The sequence below is a fragment of the Thalia democratica genome, chromosome 4 (genome assembly GCF_965202585.1).
Source record: "Thalia democratica chromosome 4, ktThaDemo2.hap1.1, whole genome shotgun sequence".
NCBI classification, from domain to species: Eukaryota; Metazoa; Chordata; class Thaliacea; order Salpida; family Salpidae; genus Thalia; species Thalia democratica.
This window is the reverse complement of record NC_139168.1, coordinates 11762534-11783633: the sequence shown is the minus strand read 5'-3', so window position 1 is coordinate 11783633 and position 21100 is coordinate 11762534. Positions and strand designations below refer to the sequence as shown.

Sequence of the window (21100 nt, the reverse complement as noted above, 5' to 3'; positions counted from 1 at the left end):
TTTACTATAACTAAAACTAAAAATACATAAAGTGTTATATTTTTAAATTTAGCTATTTTTTCAACATGCTGAGTAAAGATCGCCATGCAAATACCACTCGAGTCCGTATTACTTCCTGTATACAGCTGCGTCTCACCAGTTGAGCCCATATATTGTCGCCTCAACTGCCATTGTTAAGCTCAATTTAATTGCAGGTGGGCTTCTCTCTCATTCTATTCGCGGAATTAAGCGCAAAGGTTACTGGAGACTTTTCCCACATTCAAATTCTTTTTAGTATTTCAAGTATTTATTACTGAAATGATGATTATTAATGTAGTACGGTTGGAGTTATGTTTTTTTAGTACTAGTAAACAATATTTATTTTTTTAGAGTGTTATTTTTTAGTTAGAATAGTATTAATATTATTAATTTAAATTGTTTATTTTAAGTTTAATTTTAGTTAATGATGAGTTTCATAAACTTTTTTCAGTACGAATTTGTTTATTTTGGTTTAAATTGTTTTTTTTGAACTCTTTTTACTTTTTTTTGACAAACGTTAAAAAAAATTAACAAAATATTAAACAATAAAAAAACTCACAGTTTGTTTGAATTCTGCATAGTCATAAACCTTAAAAATAGAAACATTAACGTCAGAAAACAAAAAACAAACAAAAACTTTGAAAATCACCACAAAATTTTTGCAGTTAAGAAAATACACAATTGTTTTTTTTATTAACTTTTAGGTTCAACTTTATGATTACAAATTTACTTTGGAAACAGACAGAAAACAAATACGGGTATCAAAAGTTTGTCGAAAACATTTTTTATACATAAAGTAGATGTTAACAACTGTGTCTGAAAATCAAAAATATTACTACAAAACAGACTAACTTTGTACTTTCAGTAAACATTCAAACATACACATTTTCGCCAGACAAAAAACAAACAAAACTTATACAAATCATCACAAAATTGTCGCAAATAGCTAATAAACAGGTTACATGTTTATAGTTATGTCTAAAAATCAAAAATATCAATACAAGCCAGTTAAACCTCATATTTTCAGTAAAAAATTAAAAGTACAATATTTTTTCTAGACAAAAAACAAACAAAGTTCGTACAAATCATCACAATTTTGTCGCAAATAGTTAATAAACAGGTTAAGCGTTCACAATCATAAATAATAACCTAAGGTAGCTACAAAAAAGCTATACCTCATATTCCAGTAAACATCAAAACTGTACAACATTATCGCCGAAACGGACATTGTACAAACACTTGTGTTAACAAATCACCGCGAATTTGTCTGAAGTCACCACAAAACAAACAGAAAAAATCTTGAGAAATGCAAACTGTTTACGTTTTGCTCGTGTACGGAAGATAAGCGTGTGTTTGCACTAGATAGCAAGATAAAATTCACAAATTGAAAAAAACCTTAACATTCAAACTGATTCATATATTGAGTTGGTTCGTTGAAAAAAACCTTAAAATTCAAACCGATTCATACATTGAATTGGTTCGTTGAAAAGAAAAAGGGATTAGATAAATATAAATAAATGAAGTGTGAAAGCCGTTTGATCCCGTTCAGACTCAAAATATTGCTGATAAAAGCGTAAGAATTTTTTTTTTAAATTTGTACTTGAATAGATGATACTAATTTTGTAGATGGTTAAAAATATTTTTATATGCCTTTTTCGATAGAACACAATCATATTGTCATAAGTGCATACATTTATATGCATTTGCCTGTATACTTTTATAGTTTGAACCAGTCTTTGATTCGGTCCATTTAATTTATAGAAAGAGCTTACAACATGGCAGCCCGTGAAAATTGTGTGAAAATTGATATTTTGTTTTGATACCTCGGGACAGTAACGGTTGAACGGTTTCACGTTTGTTTACATAGTGTTAGAATGTCAAAGCGATTTTTCGCGTACAACTAGCGTTTAATTCAAATCTTAATGGGTGTTTTGTATTTCAGTGTGGTGTTTTCCGGCGTTGAAGTTCGAATGTGAACATTTTTTTTCGAGTTTGTTTTTATTTTCTCTCGTTTTTGAAAAGGCACGGATAAACGAGTGTTTGCGGTTAGCCTGGTCAGAAATTTTGGCCTAAGCTGGTTACAGTTAATAATAGTTTGTTGAACAGTTAAAATAAGCTTTTTGTTTATTTTGATTGAAACTTGATAACTTTTATGCAGAATTTATAGTTGTAAGATTTTTTCATGTAGTGCTTAAAAAAGGTGTTTTTTTGACCTCTCAAATATTTTTGTTCATAAAAAAATCATCTAAACACTTTAAAACAATTTAAGTACTGCAATAAGTGAGTAAAACCTTTATTTTTTATCAAGCCTAGAGTTGTGAGAGTTTACTACATCGAATGCCAATCAAAAACAACAGCGTTTATTAATTAAAGTTTGTTGAAGCGAGTGAAATTAGTTAGCAGCTTTGAAGGCCTTCCAAGTTGACAGCATCAGCTGTAAGTGTTTAAAACTGTTTGTTTGAAGAACTAAAATTCCTGTTTTTCTCACAGAATTAGTTTTAATTTTTATAAAGTCTGTTTGTTTTAAGGTAATTTTTTTTACGAAAAGATCTGTTTTAAATGCTTAATTGTAAAAATTGATAATAACAAATAAATTTTTTTATTTTATGTTAAGCTTCTTTGTTTAATAAGTATCTTAGTACTTCATACACAAAAAAAGAAGTACAAATTAAATTGATACTAGCACAATAATAGTTTTAAAAATTTATTCAAAAAACAACTAATTAAAAGAAACTTTTGCTTGGTTTTAAACCACTTGCAACTTAAAACTAGTTATCATGCTGAGAAAAGAAGCAGATTTCAAAATATTTTTAATTGCAGAATCATTTTATTTAAAATATATGCAATGCACATTACGACGAGTCTGTTGGTGATTGCAGCCACAATTTTAATTTGCGCGAACTGTCAACAATTATATATCCCTGGTGAGTCATGTTGATATATATCTAATAATAAGTAAACAACAAATTAATCAAATAATTGATTACTAATTAACCTTCAATTGAAATTTAACGCTAGAATAAATTTTTGCTTAATTATTTAAAACTGCCTTTATTTAAAGCTTGAATAGTTTTATTGTTTCTTGTAATTTGACAAAATCAGCTAGTCTCTCCGAAAACGATTGTTTTTGAAAAACTTCAAATTTACATTTTAGTAAATCTTACTTGTACGTAAAAGTATACTAAAAAATAGTGAGTATTGTCATATATATTATCATTATTAATTACAAAATTAATATGTTTATGTACATATATACAAGTCTAATAACGACTGTAGTGAGTTCAATTGATATACACATATAAATACAATGATCAAAGTTTTGTTGATAATTAGATTAAAACGGAAGCCACAACATAGTTACATGTGAGTCACATTTCAACGTAGAGATAATTGCATGTTTGTGAAAAGATAATAGAGTAGTGACATTTATATTCTGCTTGTTTATGCAGAGATAATAGAATCAGTAGACAATTTTATTTGAGTTTTCACATCAAGATAAGTTTTGAGTGATGTTTGTACTAAAAATAGAAGTCTGTGAACTTCCTTCTAACATATCATAATTCATTTGTTATTGTTGTTTTTTTAAACTAATGTTTCTAAGTTGTAAACAGTGGTTTTTGAACTATTAAAAGAATGTTTTCAAGAAACATAACTTTGAATTTTTTTTTATCATAAAATAGTTTTAAGAAAATTTGTGCTTAAAAGTAATTATCTGCTTTATTTAATTATTTATTTAGCAAGATTCTATTCAAGCCTTTTTTATAAGCATTTATTGTTTGTAAAAAATATACATGAACATTTAAGCGTTGAATTAAATTTTTAAATGTCAAATTACGTTTTTTTGTTTGTTACTAAACTAATTGTGCTACTTTATAAATTTTTTTTAATAATTTAAGCTAGAAAAAATACAACAACAGTTGTAAATCAAGATAAAACTAACAAAAAGTATTTTTATGATTCATCTTTAAGTTCAAACGAAATATCGTTTAAGTCTAGATAAACAAACACTACGTGCGGTTGACTGGGGATTTCAGTTTTTAGTGACGTAATTTTATTCTTTTTGTGACGTCATTTTTTGCTCGATTCGCTTCAAACAAAGTTTGATTTCAAACGTGCTTGATGTTGCATCATTACTGATATGCTGCTGTTTGCTTAATAACAATGCTCGTTATTGGACTATTTTGCTCTAGTTTTATTGAAAACGGTTTTGAAAGTTTTAACACTAAGTATTTTATGCAATACAGTTATGTATACACTGTTTAGCAGATAAAAATAACTTGCATATAGGTAAAAGCAAAAGTCTATTGACTCTTGTATTAGTTCCATTGAAAACATAATTGAGAGGTTAAGTCCATAAAAAAGGTTTTGTAAACATTTGTATGCAAAAAAAAAATTACAACTGTTTGTATATAGATTTGTAGATTTAAAAATTAGCATAATAACAAAGATCTAATTAATTTAGAATGTAAAAGGGCGGACAACTTATAAACAGAAGTTCTATCAGTGAGTGCAAAAAAGATAATAAATTATGATTAAAAAAACATCATGAATACCTAAATTACGTTATAAGTATACTAATGATAAAAACAAATATTTGCTTTCAAAGTTTTCTCATTTAATTGAGTTAAAAAACAAAATTATAAATCATAATCATAAAAACCTTAATTTGATTCGGACTTTAAAGCTATGTTATAAATAAGGTTTGATCATGCCAATCCGGTCATCAATTTGATTTTTTTTAGTTTTAAAAGTACAAATCAAAACAAAGACTACCTAATATGATCGATATTAATTGAAAAATTGATTTAAAGCATTTAAGTGAACAGTTAATTAAAAATTTAGTATGGAAGTCTTAGTTAGTACTTTTTAACAAACAAATTAAGAGTTCACTCCAAAGTAACAAGTTTGTTCCCAGCGTTACTGCAAAAAAATTTACAGAAAATGTGATTTTCTATTGTATATTATTAACTTTTTTTCTGTGATTACCGTGCTTATACACGTGAAACAGCTTGTCAAAAAAAAAATTCAGCTTAAAAATTTTTTGCAACTCAAAACCAAACTTTGCAGATGAATGCGAAATATGTTTTGAGTTGGGCGATATTCTCATGCTGATGTTAAATTATGTATAAAGCAAAAAAAAAAAAATAAAATGGAAATCTTTTTAAGTACTTTAAATAATACATTTAAAACTAACTTTAAAATTATAAGTTGATTCTAAGCGGATCAAACTTCACAGGCGGCTACGAGATATGCCCGAGTTTTACAGTTTTAGTAAAAGTTAAATTATTTTTTTTTTATTTGATTGTCATTCACTACACGTGAAACAGCTTATAAAAAATTCTTCGTGTAAAGCGACTCACCTAGAACATTTTTACAAATTTTGCATGTTCAAACTTCACAGGCGGATACGAAATATGCTCGCAGTTGCACAAAGGGTTAGAGAACACGGAGCTCTCCACGGGCATCAAACACACTGGGGGCCATTTCGGCCACCACCAAAAATTCCCCTCGACCACTAGGTGCGAATGGCGGTACGAAACGAGGTTGATAAAAAATTGTTGGAAAAAATTAAACTTGAACAGATTTATTTTAGATTATTTTTATATTTTATTATATAGTTTTTATATTTTATACTAACTATTATATTATATTATGAAACTGTTAACTTTTAATAAATTTATAACGCTTAGTAAGAGATACGAAGCCGCCAGCATACCGACGAAGTTATTAATCCACATGCCACAACTAACCTACACCGCAAAATTTCTTGAGGTTTGGTTTGTTATTAATATTCGAATTCAGTTAAATTTTTATATTTTTACATTTGTTTATTATCGTCATTGTACCCACGTGTTTGGTCATTTAAATACCTCGACTCACCTACGCCTAAAAAGTTCTTTAGGTTTTTTTTAATTAGTATACGTATATTTTTTGTTAACTTTATTTTCATTAATACAATTTTCTTGAGGTTTTATTTAAAATAATAACGTTATAGTACATTTAATAATTTTTTTATCATTGTCACCATGATTTTTATTTGTTTCATACTTTATATATATTTATTACTATCAATATATCCACGATATTGATCATTCATATACTTAAACTCACCCAAACCACCAACTTTCTTTAGGTTTTGTTTGCAGTAATAACAAAAACTTTAATTTTTAAATTTCCCGCTATGCTAACCGTTCTTTGTGTTTTTGTTGTATTTATTATTTACTTAAGGTATAAAAGTTATGTCGTTTTTCAATAGCTTAGTAACGAATAAATTGAAAATACTTCAATCAAGTTGTGGGTTAAAATAAAAGCTTTGTAGATTATGGTATCTTTAAGTTTTAATGAACGTTCGTTGTATAAGTTTCTCATTTGAATTTTTTTAACTATATCACAAGTCACTTACGTCGTAAGTTTTTTAAAAATTCTATCTTGCTATTTAGTGTGAGTATGAATTTAGGATACCTCCAACCTAAATGAGAGCACTCATTCTACAAAATGCACTGTGGTTAAATTGTTTAAAGTTGTTAAAAAATATATTAATGTATTATATATATATTGTATATTAATTCATTAAAATGGCGATTTTAAAAATTCTGGAACATATGTTTCATAAAGCTTTAATTTTTCATAAAGCTTTAATCATCAGCCAGTTAAATTATTTAAAAGCCCTTCAAGTGGGCTCAGTTAAAAGTGTTTAAGTTTAAACATTAACCTTATTTTATATATTGTATATTATATATAAAATGTATTCAAAGTAAATGACTAAAAATAAACGACAACTTCTCAATAAAAAATCACTAATGCCTAGTTTAAATACACTTAAGGTAAAATTTAATTCAAAAATCAACTTCAAGCATCTTTATTGCACACAAATGCAATTAAAATGTTTGTTGCGGCGATTTCCTTTGAAGTTCGCGTTTCGAGTTGAGTCACGGTAGTAATTGGACTTTCACGCGCCGACAGTTTCGCGATTTATGACGAGACAATCGCTTATGTGACGTCATGAATAATTTTGATGTGAAGTATCTCTTCAGTCACGTCGACTGTTTAGAAAAATTGGCCTTACTTGACAAATAAAAAAACAAGAGTTCGATTTTTTTTTGTAAAACACTGTCAAGTTTATATATTTATCTAAAAAGACGTATAATTACCAGCGAGTAAAAACAATCACTATCGAAACGCCAACATTAAACAAAATAAATAAACATTTTAAATAAAAAGTTAAAACATTTTAAAATAATTTTTAAATAATAAATTTCTATACTGCAAACCAGCAAAGTACAAACATTTTGTTAATAAACATGTTGTTACTAATCGTTCAACCCTTCCATACTTGTTTACAACTTCAAATCATTAAAAACTAAATCATTCAAACTTCGTATCACATTTTACCGAGTTATCAAAGCAAACGCCATCACATGTCAAGGCAAAGTGCACAAGACGAGCTTAAAAAAAAGTTAATTATCGGTGTTGAATTGAACTAAATTTTGCAGATAATCAACTTCGACGCAAACACTACGCTGTTCAAAGGTCGAGAACACGACGGTCCGGAAAATGACGTCACAGTTGAAAGTGAGGGCAGAAAAGTGGCGGTCCGCTTCGACATACCGAACGAGCAGCTTTCCAACGCAAACCTGACCAGCGTCGAAATATGGATACACACTGGTCAGCATTTTTTGTTGTTTTGTCAGTTGTTTTGGCTTGAGAGTTTTTCAAGTTTTACGTTGATTCGGTGTTTTAATTAGTTTGTGAACAATCAGTTTAAAACGTTTAAAAAAGTATACTGTTGTTCGAAAAAGTTCGTAAATTATGTTTACTTTTGTTTAAGTTAAAAAACTGTTGTTGTTTGAGGGTTTTCTTAACTCACTTTCAAAAACGCCCCCAAAAATTAATTGTAATCGGCCCTGTTTGTTAAAAATCGCTCCGTTACTAGTTAATTACATCTTTTATTTTTTCGGTGTCTAAATAATCATTACCCCCTGATAGCCTAAACCGTTTCTAAATAGGCGATATTTCCCACTTAGGAAAACTGTGTGTATAAACTTAATAATTACAAAACAGTGTTTTTAAAAATTTAAATTTTTATTAGCAAATTAAAAAAAATTAAAGCTTCTGAGACCAATTGTTTGATTTTTTATGCAACGTTTTACTGTTTTTGTAGAATAGAAATAACACAAAAAAACTTACAACAACTTTCATTAGTTGTAGCAATATTACTTTCATAAGGTAAAAACTTTTGATGTTATGTTAGTTTTGTGTAAGTGTTGTTTACTTATACATGTTTTTCTAAAGCTGTATAAAAACAAACACACTTACTTGGAAGTAGGCAGTTATAATAAACTATTTTTTATCCATGCATTAAGTGTAGACTACAATTAACTAGCTAACATTTTTTTTTGCCTAGATGCACATTTAAAGGTAAACATTTTTACTAAAACTTTTTTACTGTTGTCGCATCCTATAAAACTAAATTAGATTTTAGAATTTAGCTTTTATTTTTGCAAAACAATTACTTTTCATTCATTTCTTTTTTTCGGATTTGTATAATAACCGTAAAATATCAAATAAACACGGGAATAAAAACAAAACTTTCGTTCATGCTTATAAAAAGTATAAAATTAAACTTCAAACTTTATAATGAAAATATTTACTGATGCCATAAACTTTAAGACTAAATAGAATTTATCAGAAGCTCATAATCATCAATACTTACTCCCTGCAAAATCGTTTTGGCAGACATTTGTTTTTCAAACGTTTTTTAAGTGCTTAAATTTTATCTTTGCTGACAAGCTTATCTATAAAACTGACAGGCGGCACAAAAAAAAAAGATTTTAAATTATTGTTTTCAATAAAAAGTTTTTACTTGTAGCTCTAAAATTCTTATTTTATTTTTGTTAAAACTGAAAAATTATTTTGCTCCGTTCATATGTGCGAACAAGTATTTTATTCAAGCCGACTAAAAACAAATAATAGTTGTCGATAACTGATTGTTTCAACAACTAAATCACTTACTATCGCCTGACAATTAATTGAAACAGAAAAGTTTAAACAAAAAATTGTGATCTAAAAAAATTTACAAAAATTTACAAATCTGCAGCCTGTTTAGTATGATAGCCAAAAAATTTTTAACCGGCTAACAAGCTAAAAGAAAGTTATAAACATATTTTGTAACGTAAGTTCAAATATAAGTTTAAAAGTCGCAACCATTGTTACGCTGGTTTTTTTTTTTGCAGTGTGCGCCGAGCTGGTTGTCTTGGAAGAGGGAAAATCCCTAACTTACAACTCCGACCTTTTATTCAGTTGCCCAAAGCTGACGGTGGTCACTAGTCCGGGCCAGCGGGTCAAGGCTGTTTTCAACACGAAAATTAACCATTTCTTCGAGGTGGTTTAATTCTTTTGTTTTATGGTTATTTTTTATATAGATTCAAATAAAGTAAGTAATTTGAAAAAATATAATTATATATGTATAAAAAATTATTGTGTAATTTTTTAACAAGAACGTTTTTCATACCTTCAAGGTGATTTTATTGTCTTCGTTTTTATTTTGTATTTATTTGCTTATACTTTAATATATTTATAAATTTAGTCGGAGCATTTAAAATATTTATTTTTAAAGACTGTTAATAAGTAAGCTATTAAACCATTAGTTTAGTTGTAATTCATAAAACAAATATGAAGATTTTTTTTCTATGAAAAATTGTTATTTATGTACTAAAAAATAGTAAATTAAAGTATGTTGTTTGTTATCAAAACAGGGCATATCACACTTTAACTTCATTACAAGCTTGATAGTATTGCTGAGATTTTTTTTTTAAACTCTTAATTAAACAGGTTTATTATACGAAATCAAACGAATCATCGAGTAACAGAATAGGGTATTTTCCCAACAAAGAAACCAACGAAGTGACGTCACCTTCGCACTACGTCACCGTTACGTCATCGAGTCTGCACAGAGTCGACTATGACATGAACGTTATCTACTCGTCTGTTATTGGTTAGTACTTTTAAAAGTTTTATTTTTAGTAAATGTTTTAATGTCTTTATTAGATTAGTTTTGTGTTTCGTAAAAAATTTTTTTTTTCAAGATGGTAACAAACTACCAAAAAGTAAGCTGAAATTTTTAGGAATGGATTTTTGAAGAAATACTTGCTCTTTTGTATATAAAAACAATTCTTTAAAATATTATTAATGTTTTTTAAGAACTTAAATGAAAACTATTAACTGAATTTGCAGATTTATTTCAGTTAGTTTTAATTTGCTATAGCTTTGCAGCTAATATATAAATTATTAGATTGTTCTTAATTTTACAAATATTTTTACTAAATTCAAACTAATAATTTGTTTTATATTATATATAGAGTTTTGAGTTGTCTATTTTATATTATATTGAGTATCAAAAGTGTTATTCTAAAAACTCGCTTCGTTAAATTTTTGTGTAGTATACTATATATTGTAAAAGTTATTACTTTAAATACTAGTAAACAGTTTCAAATAATTTCAATAAATTTTTTTTTATAGATGTTAAGGACGATATCAAGCAAAAAGAAGCTCGTAATAAAAGAATTAAAGGTTTGTAAAATATTGTAAAGAATGACTTTGAATGAAAATGGAAATAATTTTTAACATTTTAACTGAAATTAAATTTGTGCGTGTATAATAAAAAGCTAATCATATTTATTTTCAACTAAAATTAAAAATGGCAATCACAGAAAAATTTTTGTTTACAACTTATTTGCTTAAAAAAGTTAAACTATGGTTTTGTGTTTATTAAAAATGAAAATACTTTCATGATCAGAACTTTTGTGTCTAAAAGTAATTAAAGTTAAGACATAATAGTTTAAGCATTTAAATTTTTTTAACCTGAGTTTTATTAAAAATATTTCAAAACGGTTACGTTATACAACAATTTTCGCAAAACAACTGAAACCAAACTTGAAGTACGCAAACAAAACTCCTTTAACTAATTTGTAAAAGTATTCAAAATTTACTTATACGATATATAATCTAATAATAATCCATTACAAAAACGAAGTAGTAGTTATTCACGCTTTTCAATAGTCTACGAAAAAAATATATAAATATACAGTGATAAACGAGGTGAAACTTTCTGCTGCCTCGAATTTCACCTTCTTGTACTCACCGTCGGATGAACGGGGCAGATATCCGGATAACCAGAACGTTTGGTGGATGATCGAGGCCCCGTGGAACCGACACATTCAGCTGCAGCTGTTCAGCTTCCAAACCGAAGACTGCTGCGACTATTTAAAGGTATTATTTTGAATTAAACCATATTTAAAAAAACTTTTTTTAATTTTTGCACATTTATTTTGCTCGGTATTTAAAAAAAAACTTAAGAATTAAGACTGCTGCAAATATTTGAAAGTTTGATCATATATCATAAAAAATACTTGATGAACTTGTTTTTTTTAAATATTTGAAATATTTTTTAGTTTTATTTTAAATAATTTACCTTTTTTTAAGCGACTAGTAAAAAGTTTGATTTTTTTTAATAAAAAAATTTAAAGATATGTTCCAAGGTGTTTTCTTGTTTTTGGAAAAAATAAACCAAATTAAAAATTTTTGTTTTGCTTTTACGTTATAATTTTGTAAAACCTATAGTCAACTTCTTAAAAAAAATATATACCTTTAAATTTACATTCTATTGAAAGTTTATTTTTTCATAGATATACTTGTAGTGGCAGCTTGTATAAATACATTTTCAAGAATACTTTTTATGTTGCTCTTTATTGTTTTTATAATTTATTTATATGTTTGTACTAAACTCACAGATATACTCGGAGGGGGAGTTTGGTATCCTGCAGGAGGAGAACCTGGTTGCGGAGTACAGGGGCCACTACAAACCTGACAACCTGAAAGCGCACCTGATACCTTCCAGGAGGATATACCTGAATTTCGTTTCAGATGACAAGAAGAACGGGCAAGGATTCATGCTCAGCTATAAGTCAACTGGTTAGAATATGTTGTTTGTTTTTGTATTTGTTTAGTTTTATTTTCTTTTACGTGTTGTGTTTTATGTCATTGTAGTTTTTTGTGTCGTGTTAATAATTCGTTTGTCTAAACATTATATAATATTATTTAATTATAAGACATCAACTTATTTTAGCTTTTCTTATAATTCCCAGCTAGCAGTCCCCAGTAAATAGTGTTATTTATTCATTTATTTATTTATTTATTTTTAAGTCACCTCAACTTTAGTTGTAACCACAGAAGGACAGCAGTGCGGTGGAAACTATTTCATTCATCCGCAAGACAGCGCTACGGAGCTAACGAGCCTGAATTTCCCGCGCATTTACAACAACGAAGACGACTGCTGGTGGCGGATAGCGACTTCAAGCGGATATAATATCAGGATGGAAGTGAACTTCTTCAACACGGAAGACTGCTGCGATAAATTATTTGTTAGTCTTTATTTTATTTGAAGGTTACTTATATAACTATTTTTGTAAAATTTTAATAAATCTTTAAAATAAAATAAACTGCCGCTGTTTTTATCTAGCTTCGTATCTCGTAAATGTAATTTGAAGTGTTTTACTTATTCATTTAACTCTTAGCATTGCTTTAAATAATGTTTTAGTTTTAACTTTGTATGGTTATAAGATGTTTTTTTTGCGTTATTAAAACAGTGTTTTCAGATATACGATACAACAGCAACCACAATCCTTTTTTTCATAAACAAGAAGAATTTTACTTGTTTATACAAATTAAATTACATATATTCAAAAGTATATACATTACAGATATACGACACATTGGAGCCGGAGCTTGCCACCCCTTCTAATTTAAACAGCGTCTTCAGCGGAAACGTGTTCAAACCTTTCCTTGTGACGTCACAACCCTACGTTCTGCTTCACTTCACATCCGACGACTACAACTCGTACCAGGGTTTCAACATAAGCGCGAGAGCAGGTTTGTAAAAAAAAATACTAAAGTTGTTTCCGCATAACAAAAGTATTATTGAATTTGTTTTGAATTAAAAAAAAAACGTTTCTGAAGTTTAAATACTTATAATACATTAGTTATAATATTTTTCAAAAAAACGCCAAATTTTTTTTCTATATATATATATATATACAGAATTAAGTTATATAACTTAATAAATTAAATTTTTCACACTGAGCCCATCTTGAGGGCTTTATTATTAAAAAAAGGTTTATTTAAAGATGCAAAACTCGAAGGACTCGAGTTTCGTGACTATTCACTCATCAGCTTCAAAACAAGTTTAAAATAAAGCACAAAACAAAATCAGTAATGAAAGTTATAGTTACTCACTGAAGTTATATGAATTTTCGCTAGTTTATTGTCGATTGGTATATTAATTTTTGCACAAGCCAATTTGCATGATTTTTGATAGTTTCAAAAATACGTCATAATCTATTTATGCAAAAAATTTTTAACTTTCATTACTGATTTTGTTTTGTGCTTTATTTTAAACTTGTTTTGAAGCTGATGAGTGAATAGTCACGAAACTCGAGTCCTTCGAGTTTTGCATCTTTAAATAAACCTTTTTTAATATATATATATATATATATATATATATTACTAACAAATTCTTAGTTCCCGCTGAGCCGGATCAGAATCATTTTCAGGATCTTCATTACACGGACGTAGGAGAGGTTTATTATGACAATGAATTAGGAGAAGCTGTTGATGAGAAAGAATTATCAGAAGGAACCAGTGAGTTTTTTATTTGTTTATTTTAATTGCAAGATTTTTACCAAATAAGAAGTTTAAACTGGCTTACACGTTAAAAATAAACAAAAATGCGTTTGACTTTGATTTGATTTTTGATGTTAAAAGATAATAACTTATTTTTAGTTCCTCTGGTATGGTTCTCATAAGAAATAGTTTTTTCTTTAATCTTTAAAACTAATTGCTATAACTAAACACAATAGTTTGTTTAAAACAAGTTTTGAATTAGTATATGGTTTTATTCTACCTTAGTTTCTGAACTTATATTAATAAACTTTCGAATTACAATACTAAAATTCCAGAAACAGTTTCCAGTTAACTTATTTAAATGAAACTTTTAGCTGAAATAAATGTATTTTATTGTAGATTGATTCGTTTAAAAACTTGTATACAGCTACTTATCGTAATATTGTGACATAATAAACTAGTATGTTTTTTGTTCTGTTTATGTATTTTTACAATTAGCTTAAAAGTTTAAATTTTTAGTTTCAGCCATTATAGGATAAAACTCAAATCGTAGTTTAATACTTTCTTTTTATAACAAAGTTATTAATGAAAGAAAAAAAAAGAAAAAATATAAGTGCAATTTTGAAGTAAACAAGAAATGTTTTATAATGTATTAAAATTACTAATATTCAAAGGTACGGACGTATGCGGACCAATGCAACTCGCAGCCTCGCACAAGCAACAAGGAGTGCTGACGTCACCAGGTCACAATGATGACGTCAATTACCCGCAAAATCTGGACTGCAGGTGATAAACTAAGTTTCGCTAAGACTTTCCTCAACAATTGCTTTACTTATTTTATAAAAAAAAAACAAATTAAGAACGACTGACTGTTTTTGTTACGTTTTAATTTAATACCTACTACCTGATGACGTAAGTTGCCCGCCATGTAATTTTATTAGCCATTTCAGGTGGACCATAACCGCGCCAGAAAACATGAAGGTCCTGATCAGGGTGTACGCAAACTTCGAAACCGAAGAGTGCTGCGATAAGTTGAAGGTTTGGTGTTTTTTTGTAGAGATGTACTGCTAGAAGCAAAACATTAAAAATAACTGTTGCTTCTACAATGTTATTGCTGTTTTGAATATTTCTTGAGCACAAAACTTTTATAACTTAAGTTTGTAAAGTTAGGGATACTTAATTTTACTAAAATTTGTTTATTTTAAATCGCAGTTAATTGACATTTTAAATGCTCTTTCTACTGAAAACATAATAAAAATAAAGATCATAACTCTTCGTTTTAACTCTTTTTAACTAGTATATAAAAAAACCGGAAGGCTAAATAAAAGTGCGAGATAAAGAAATATGTAACCTATCTTTGCAAAAGAAATATCAACGCTATAATACGAAACATAAGCGAAAAGAGTATATTTAGACTTAAAATCTTACTTTATAACTTTTTAATTTATAGTTTTGCATCCAAAGATTCTCTTTGACATCCAAAGGTTATCCTTAGATATACAATTATTACATAAATAAATAGATTTATTCTTTCTGACAATAAAAACCTTTTACATATGCAATTATCTATTTATCTATGTATATATATATATTCTCTTGTTAACAACAATTATTCACAGATATACAACGTTATGGACGTGAACGATTACAAAAACACGGACAACCCCATGGTGGTCTCAGGTTTCAGGCGGGAATCCATCCTGTACATGTCCGGGTTCAACTACGTCGACCTCTCGTTCACCACTGACGCCAGGGGGCAGCACAGAGGGTGGCTGCTGACGTACGAGGCCGTGAATCCGCTCGATTACGAAGGAGAGCTGGTGGATGTTGAAGGTTCGTTTGTTTCAACTATACTTATCTTATGTTTTTAAAAAGGTCGGATTTGTACATTTTTCACACTTAAGTGATCTTTTAAGCCAACGAGATTTCGTTGTTAATAGCGGCAACGCGTAATGACGTCATAAGGCTTGGGAAGCTATGTAAGTATCGGTGATTGCTCAATTTTTTTTTGTACTTGCAACAAGCATTTTTTAATATACAGTACGTTAATGCCCGAGGCAAACAAAATATTTGGTTTAATTTAATTCTTTATGATGTCACCAAGAATCAGCACCAGTTTTAAGTTTAATAACTTTAAAGAATCTTCAACTAGTTGTTTAACTATGCTACATTTGTACTGTGAAGCGGGAAATATTGCAGCAATGAACACTGCACTGTTTAAAAGTTGTAGTACACACGTTATAGATACTTTAAAAGTCAAACGTTTTAAAAAATCAACTAGATTTAGCCGTTAAAATATTAATTGCTAAGATAAGTACGCATAAATAAATTAAGGTTTGATTAGTGTGCTGTAGTAACAGTATAACTTGAGGAACTAAATAAATAAATAAATAAAAAATATATATATATATATATACCTGATATGATTTATTACCTATCATGGTTTACAAACACAACAACTAACTCGCAAGGTACAAGTAAATAAACATCCTAAGTTTTTTATTTTAGCTAAACATATAAATTTTTTTTCCCATTAAAGTTATTGTGTTTTCGAGATTGTAATTGTGCTTTTGAGATTGTACTTTTTTTATTTTAATTTTTCAAAATTACAAACAATTACAACATGCAGAGTATAAAAGGTACGATATCACGAATCTGGTGGCAACCGATCATCCGAACAACCTGACCACCCCCGGTTTTCCGTACGGACCCAAAATCAACATCGAGTGCTGGTGGGTTATCCAGACTCACAGCAACAAGTCGGTGCATCTCAACTTCCATGATTTCGAAACATGGGGGAACGAGCTAGAGGTTTGTTGATGAAACTTGTAGTGATAGTGGGCTTTGTTTACTTTTATTGAAGAACTTGAAGTTTGTTAACACATTTTATGTATGAACGTGTTTTAGCCTTTTTCACCTTTTTACGAACTAGAAGTTTGTTGAGTTTACACTTGTAATAATAAAATTTATATAGAAGAAAGTTGGTAGGCAGTAATCTACTAAGGATTTGCTGATTTTAACTCAATATAATTGTTAATTATTGTTTGCTCATTACTAAATGTATGAATTACGGTATTTTGTTTCTTTTTTTCACGAAACAAGAGGTAACGAGTTAGAGGCTACTTGGGTTTTTCGCTGATAAGAAAAATTAAAACGAAGCTAAGGTTAAGGAGCTTATTTAGTATTATTAAACAGGTAACAGATTGATAATATTTTAATTTGTAAAAATGTATTCGCTTTTAAAAATTTTAACTCACTTTTATTACGAAGCTTAAAATTTTGTTTATACTTTATTTACATATATGTTTAACTTTATTGGTTTTTACTTGTTTCACTAAAAAACTTAATATTTGCTGATTTTTACGAAATATTTTATTAACTATTATATACTTTTTTCTCTACACATTTGCGTTCTGATTTCTAGCTTAGTCACATTAACTAGCTCCAATTTTAACATGTTTTTTATGTTTACATTAACAATTTGAGTAATTTTTAACTACTTTTCATAGAAAAATTTCAAGAGTTGCAAATAAAGTAAAATGTTTTGTATGTTGTTTTTGGCCAAAGAAATTATAAACTTTACTTTTAGGTTGCAAATATTTTTTAAAAATTTTTGAAAAATTTCATGGCCAAATATGAAAAATATGTATTTTATTTTTAGCGAATGTAAATAAATTTATAAATTTAACGTTAATATACGTAAATAAACTGTTTTAAAAACTTGAACAAGTAATTTTTTATAAGGTAAATTTAGCTAAAAGCGGGTAAAATCAGTAAAAAAGGTAGCGTTTCAAAAACTTGTTGCTTTGTATGCTTTTCATATTTCCTTTAAAAGGCTAACAAAAACCTAAAATCTGAAAAAGTTTTATTTATAACCTGGTCTTTTATTTAAACTTGGCCTAATTTGATTTCAAATACTTAGGTAGAAAGTATACGAAAATAACTGACACTACATAAAACAAATGTCTTGATAAGTTTACTGATGAAAAGACTAAATGTTTAACAAAATTAAAAGCTTGTACAACAAAAACAGAACAAACTACTTATTTCACTCAAACAATGAGTACATTTATTTCATACTGTAAAACTAATTATCACAAACTCACAGTTTTACGCATCGCGAACGATAGAGGGCGCCAGCGAGCAGAACCTCGTTTTATCGCTGCAGGAATCACAGGTGCGACCGGGGTTCAACCTACTAAGCAGGGACCCCTTCATCACAATGCACTTCAAGTCGCGTGACAACTACGGACAGAGGGTGGCGTTCTGGATCACGTACACGGCGAAAGGTGACGTCATACTAGTAAAACTTTCTTAAAAATTTTTTTTTTGTAATACGAACATTTTAAAATATTTACTGTAAAACAAAAACAACATGTTGCATATGTCTTACACCTAAAATTTGAAACTTTAGGTAGTTTACAAAACTATGTTTATTGTTAAACTGAACCAAAGTTTTCTATTTGTACAATAAAACTTGTTATTCTTTTAACTTAGTTAAAAAACTAACTGCACTGCACAATTACGAGATTTGATAAAATTTATTAAAAAAAAGCAATATTGACAAGGAGAAGTGACGTCATAATCAAGTTTTTCAACAGTATCCTAATTTAATGTTGTTTGCAAAATATTTTTAATGTTTTTCTCAACAACTCAATAACTACTATTAGTCTTAAACAGAATGTGTAAAACAAAGTTAAATTACTTCTCTACTTCTATTTTTTTATAATAGTATAAAACAAAACAAATATGAATAACAGTAGTTACAGTTTTTAAATCATTTAGTTACAAACATTGAATCAAAGTATCAAAATAGCAATAATTTTTTTAAACTTCAGATCTACCCGAAGCTAATTTAATAATTTAGCAATGATTTTATTATTAGATCTACCCGAAGATTTCGATGAAAGTCAAAATGCTCCTTTCACTGAAAGACCATTTACTACTACAACTATACTGCGTAAGTATAAAAATAAATTTACACAACCTATAAAGAGTCTACTAGAAAATACTGTTTAACCAAAAAGTTCTAAGTATGCGTTAATGTTTACTACTTATCTACTATAAAGGACTGTAGAAACACTTAATAGTACCAACTAAGCTAAATTAATTAGATTTTATAAGTACAAATTTGGTTAATAAAAAAGGCAATTTGTAACTTTGTGTGATTATCAATTTATTAACTACAATTAAAGTAATTTTTAATTAAAAGTAAATTTACACAGTAGTTTTTTAGTTGGAAATAATAGTTTTATCGTATGCATAATTATACTATTTAAATCCAATGTTAAATTTTGATTTAAACCAGTTAGTTCATTATTAGTTATGTAATATACAAATAAAAACGAAGTCTAAGTGTTATACAAGTATTGTTTTTTTGATAAGCAAACTACAGAAAAATATATTATTTTTCAATTATACCTACCTCAATTAACAAACAAAGGTTCTCAAAACAAAATTGACATCAAAAATGTTACAACAGTATTTGATTCATTAAAACACGCCAACTACAAAACCAAATACTTTTGCTTAAATTTTGTTTATATTGATATTCAAGCATAGAAATATTACTATCAGCAACAACGACGCCATCTAGCGTGTACAACACCTCGTGCGGCGGAAACCTGAACCCTGGCAACCAGCCCATCATGTTTCACTCACCGGAATTCCCCTCCGCTTACCCGCCACTTTTGAAATGCGAGTGGGTTATAGCGCCGCTTGGTGGTGAGAGCGTTCAGCTGACGATAGGCGACGTCGACGTAGAACCCTGCTGCGATTCCGTCGAGGTTTGTGACGTCATAAAGTTAAATGTGTGACGTCATGAAACATTAGTTGTTTTGTATTAGTTTTTATGTCAGTAAAAAAGGATATAAGTTTCGTTAAATAGAGGTATCTTTATGTGAGGTCATAAATGATCATAAAAGTGACAAAACTTTGGTGAAGAATAAAAACGTTTGACAAGACTTCTTCGAAAAGCTTCGGTTGATTTTTGACGTAATTTTTAAAGGTGTACGCGGACGGTGTACTAATCACCGATCAACCGAAGAATTCAGACAAGTATTTCTACTACCTGTTTGACCCGATGCAGACTGCAAAAGTTGTATTCACTTCTGACGCTCAGATGGCTGGTAGGGGATTCAGGGGAATCACCAGATCAGGTTGTTTTTATTTTTCATGATTATCGTTGAATGAGATTAGTGAAAAAACGCCAGATGTCATAACAAAACGAATTCGAGACTAAAACAAAGTTTAAGCTTAACATAAGAATTTTTCAACAGTTATTGACAGTATTTTACATAGAGTGCTACAAATCAAGTTTAACTATCATTTTGTTCAAAAGTATTTAAAGCTAAGTTACTATCAGCTCGGTTACTACACTTTACAAATTTATAAATTACTTAAATTTGTATGACATAAGACTTAAAATCCAAACTAATACTTGCTGTTGCTTTTATATGCTGCTTTTTGAAATACTTTTTACCTAAAGTGTCAGTAAAACTTTCTATTTTTTTTTAGTTTACACATTTGATGAAAAGCCAACACCTTTGGAGCTACCTAGTAAGTTTGAAAATAACACTGTTTATTGAAAGGAATTTCATTTAGTTGGAAATTTTTTTAAGCCTAGCAATTGTCAAACTAATTTACTTTTGATAATTCTTAATTAGATGCTAGTTATACTGTTTAAAGAAAAAACCTTAACTTACAAGACTCTTGAATTTCTTGCAAAATATGATTAGATTTGCCAAATTAAGTTTAAATTATCAGAGGTTTATAAAAATGATTAAAATAACAAAAACTAGTTCATAGATTACAACAAAGTAAACAAAATTCTTTATTAAATACTGTATGGTTTGAAGCACAGTATAAAAACAAAAAACTTTAGTATGCAAAAATATTGTTCTGTTTTAGTTTATTTTAAATTAAAGGTGTTTGCGGTTTCGACAAGACAGCAAGTGAGGATCCTCAGTTTTTCGAAACGCCAGGATACCCGTCTAAATACCCGCGCGCGATTGAGTGCATTTACGTGATGCGAGCGCCAACTAGCGACGAAAATATCGAACTTTTCATCGATCAGGGAGAAACTGAAGACTGTTGCGACAAGTTGTATGTTAGTTGCATAGATGCATAGAGATTAATATTACTATTTTTTTCTATTAGTTGGAAAATAAAAAAATATTATAAATAAATTTTGTTTTGTTACACGAAATACGTATAGTTATTACTAAATATTGTTACGAAATTGTTAAGCACGGAACAGTTAAGCTTAATTAGATGCTTGTTTCAAGTTTTAGAAAATAAAACTAAATTTATTAAACACAGCCAAAAAAATAACACCTAAGATTATAGCATGCAGTTTAAAAAGATACTTTTAAAATTTATTTTAAAACATTATTAACCTATATTC

The 21100-nt window shown here is 28.5% G+C and overlaps 1 protein-coding gene across 1 annotated transcript in view; it reads left to right on the top strand.

The window, feature by feature from the left end:
• Positions 1 to 2842: 2842 nt before the first annotated feature.
• LOC145833015 (uncharacterized) overlaps positions 2843 to 21100 on the top strand; it is a 31688-nt gene continuing 13430 nt past the window's right edge. The window contains exons 1-22 of the mRNA XM_082940218.1: positions 2843 to 2942; positions 5420 to 5561; positions 5709 to 5790; positions 7512 to 7683; positions 9252 to 9400; positions 9850 to 10012; positions 10537 to 10587; positions 11105 to 11286; positions 11808 to 11988; positions 12247 to 12437; positions 12777 to 12945; positions 13594 to 13713; positions 14370 to 14481; positions 14646 to 14733; positions 15315 to 15528; positions 16325 to 16506; positions 17804 to 17984; positions 18581 to 18655; positions 19273 to 19481; positions 19703 to 19853; positions 20212 to 20253; positions 20622 to 20803. Of these exons, the coding sequence (XP_082796344.1) occupies positions 2864 to 2942; positions 5420 to 5561; positions 5709 to 5790; positions 7512 to 7683; positions 9252 to 9400; positions 9850 to 10012; positions 10537 to 10587; positions 11105 to 11286; positions 11808 to 11988; positions 12247 to 12437; positions 12777 to 12945; positions 13594 to 13713; positions 14370 to 14481; positions 14646 to 14733; positions 15315 to 15528; positions 16325 to 16506; positions 17804 to 17984; positions 18581 to 18655; positions 19273 to 19481; positions 19703 to 19853; positions 20212 to 20253; positions 20622 to 20803 (3117 nt within the window). The 5' untranslated portion in view covers positions 2843 to 2863. The remainder of the gene's footprint in view (positions 2943 to 5419; positions 5562 to 5708; positions 5791 to 7511; positions 7684 to 9251; positions 9401 to 9849; positions 10013 to 10536; positions 10588 to 11104; positions 11287 to 11807; positions 11989 to 12246; positions 12438 to 12776; positions 12946 to 13593; positions 13714 to 14369; positions 14482 to 14645; positions 14734 to 15314; positions 15529 to 16324; positions 16507 to 17803; positions 17985 to 18580; positions 18656 to 19272; positions 19482 to 19702; positions 19854 to 20211; positions 20254 to 20621; positions 20804 to 21100) is intronic.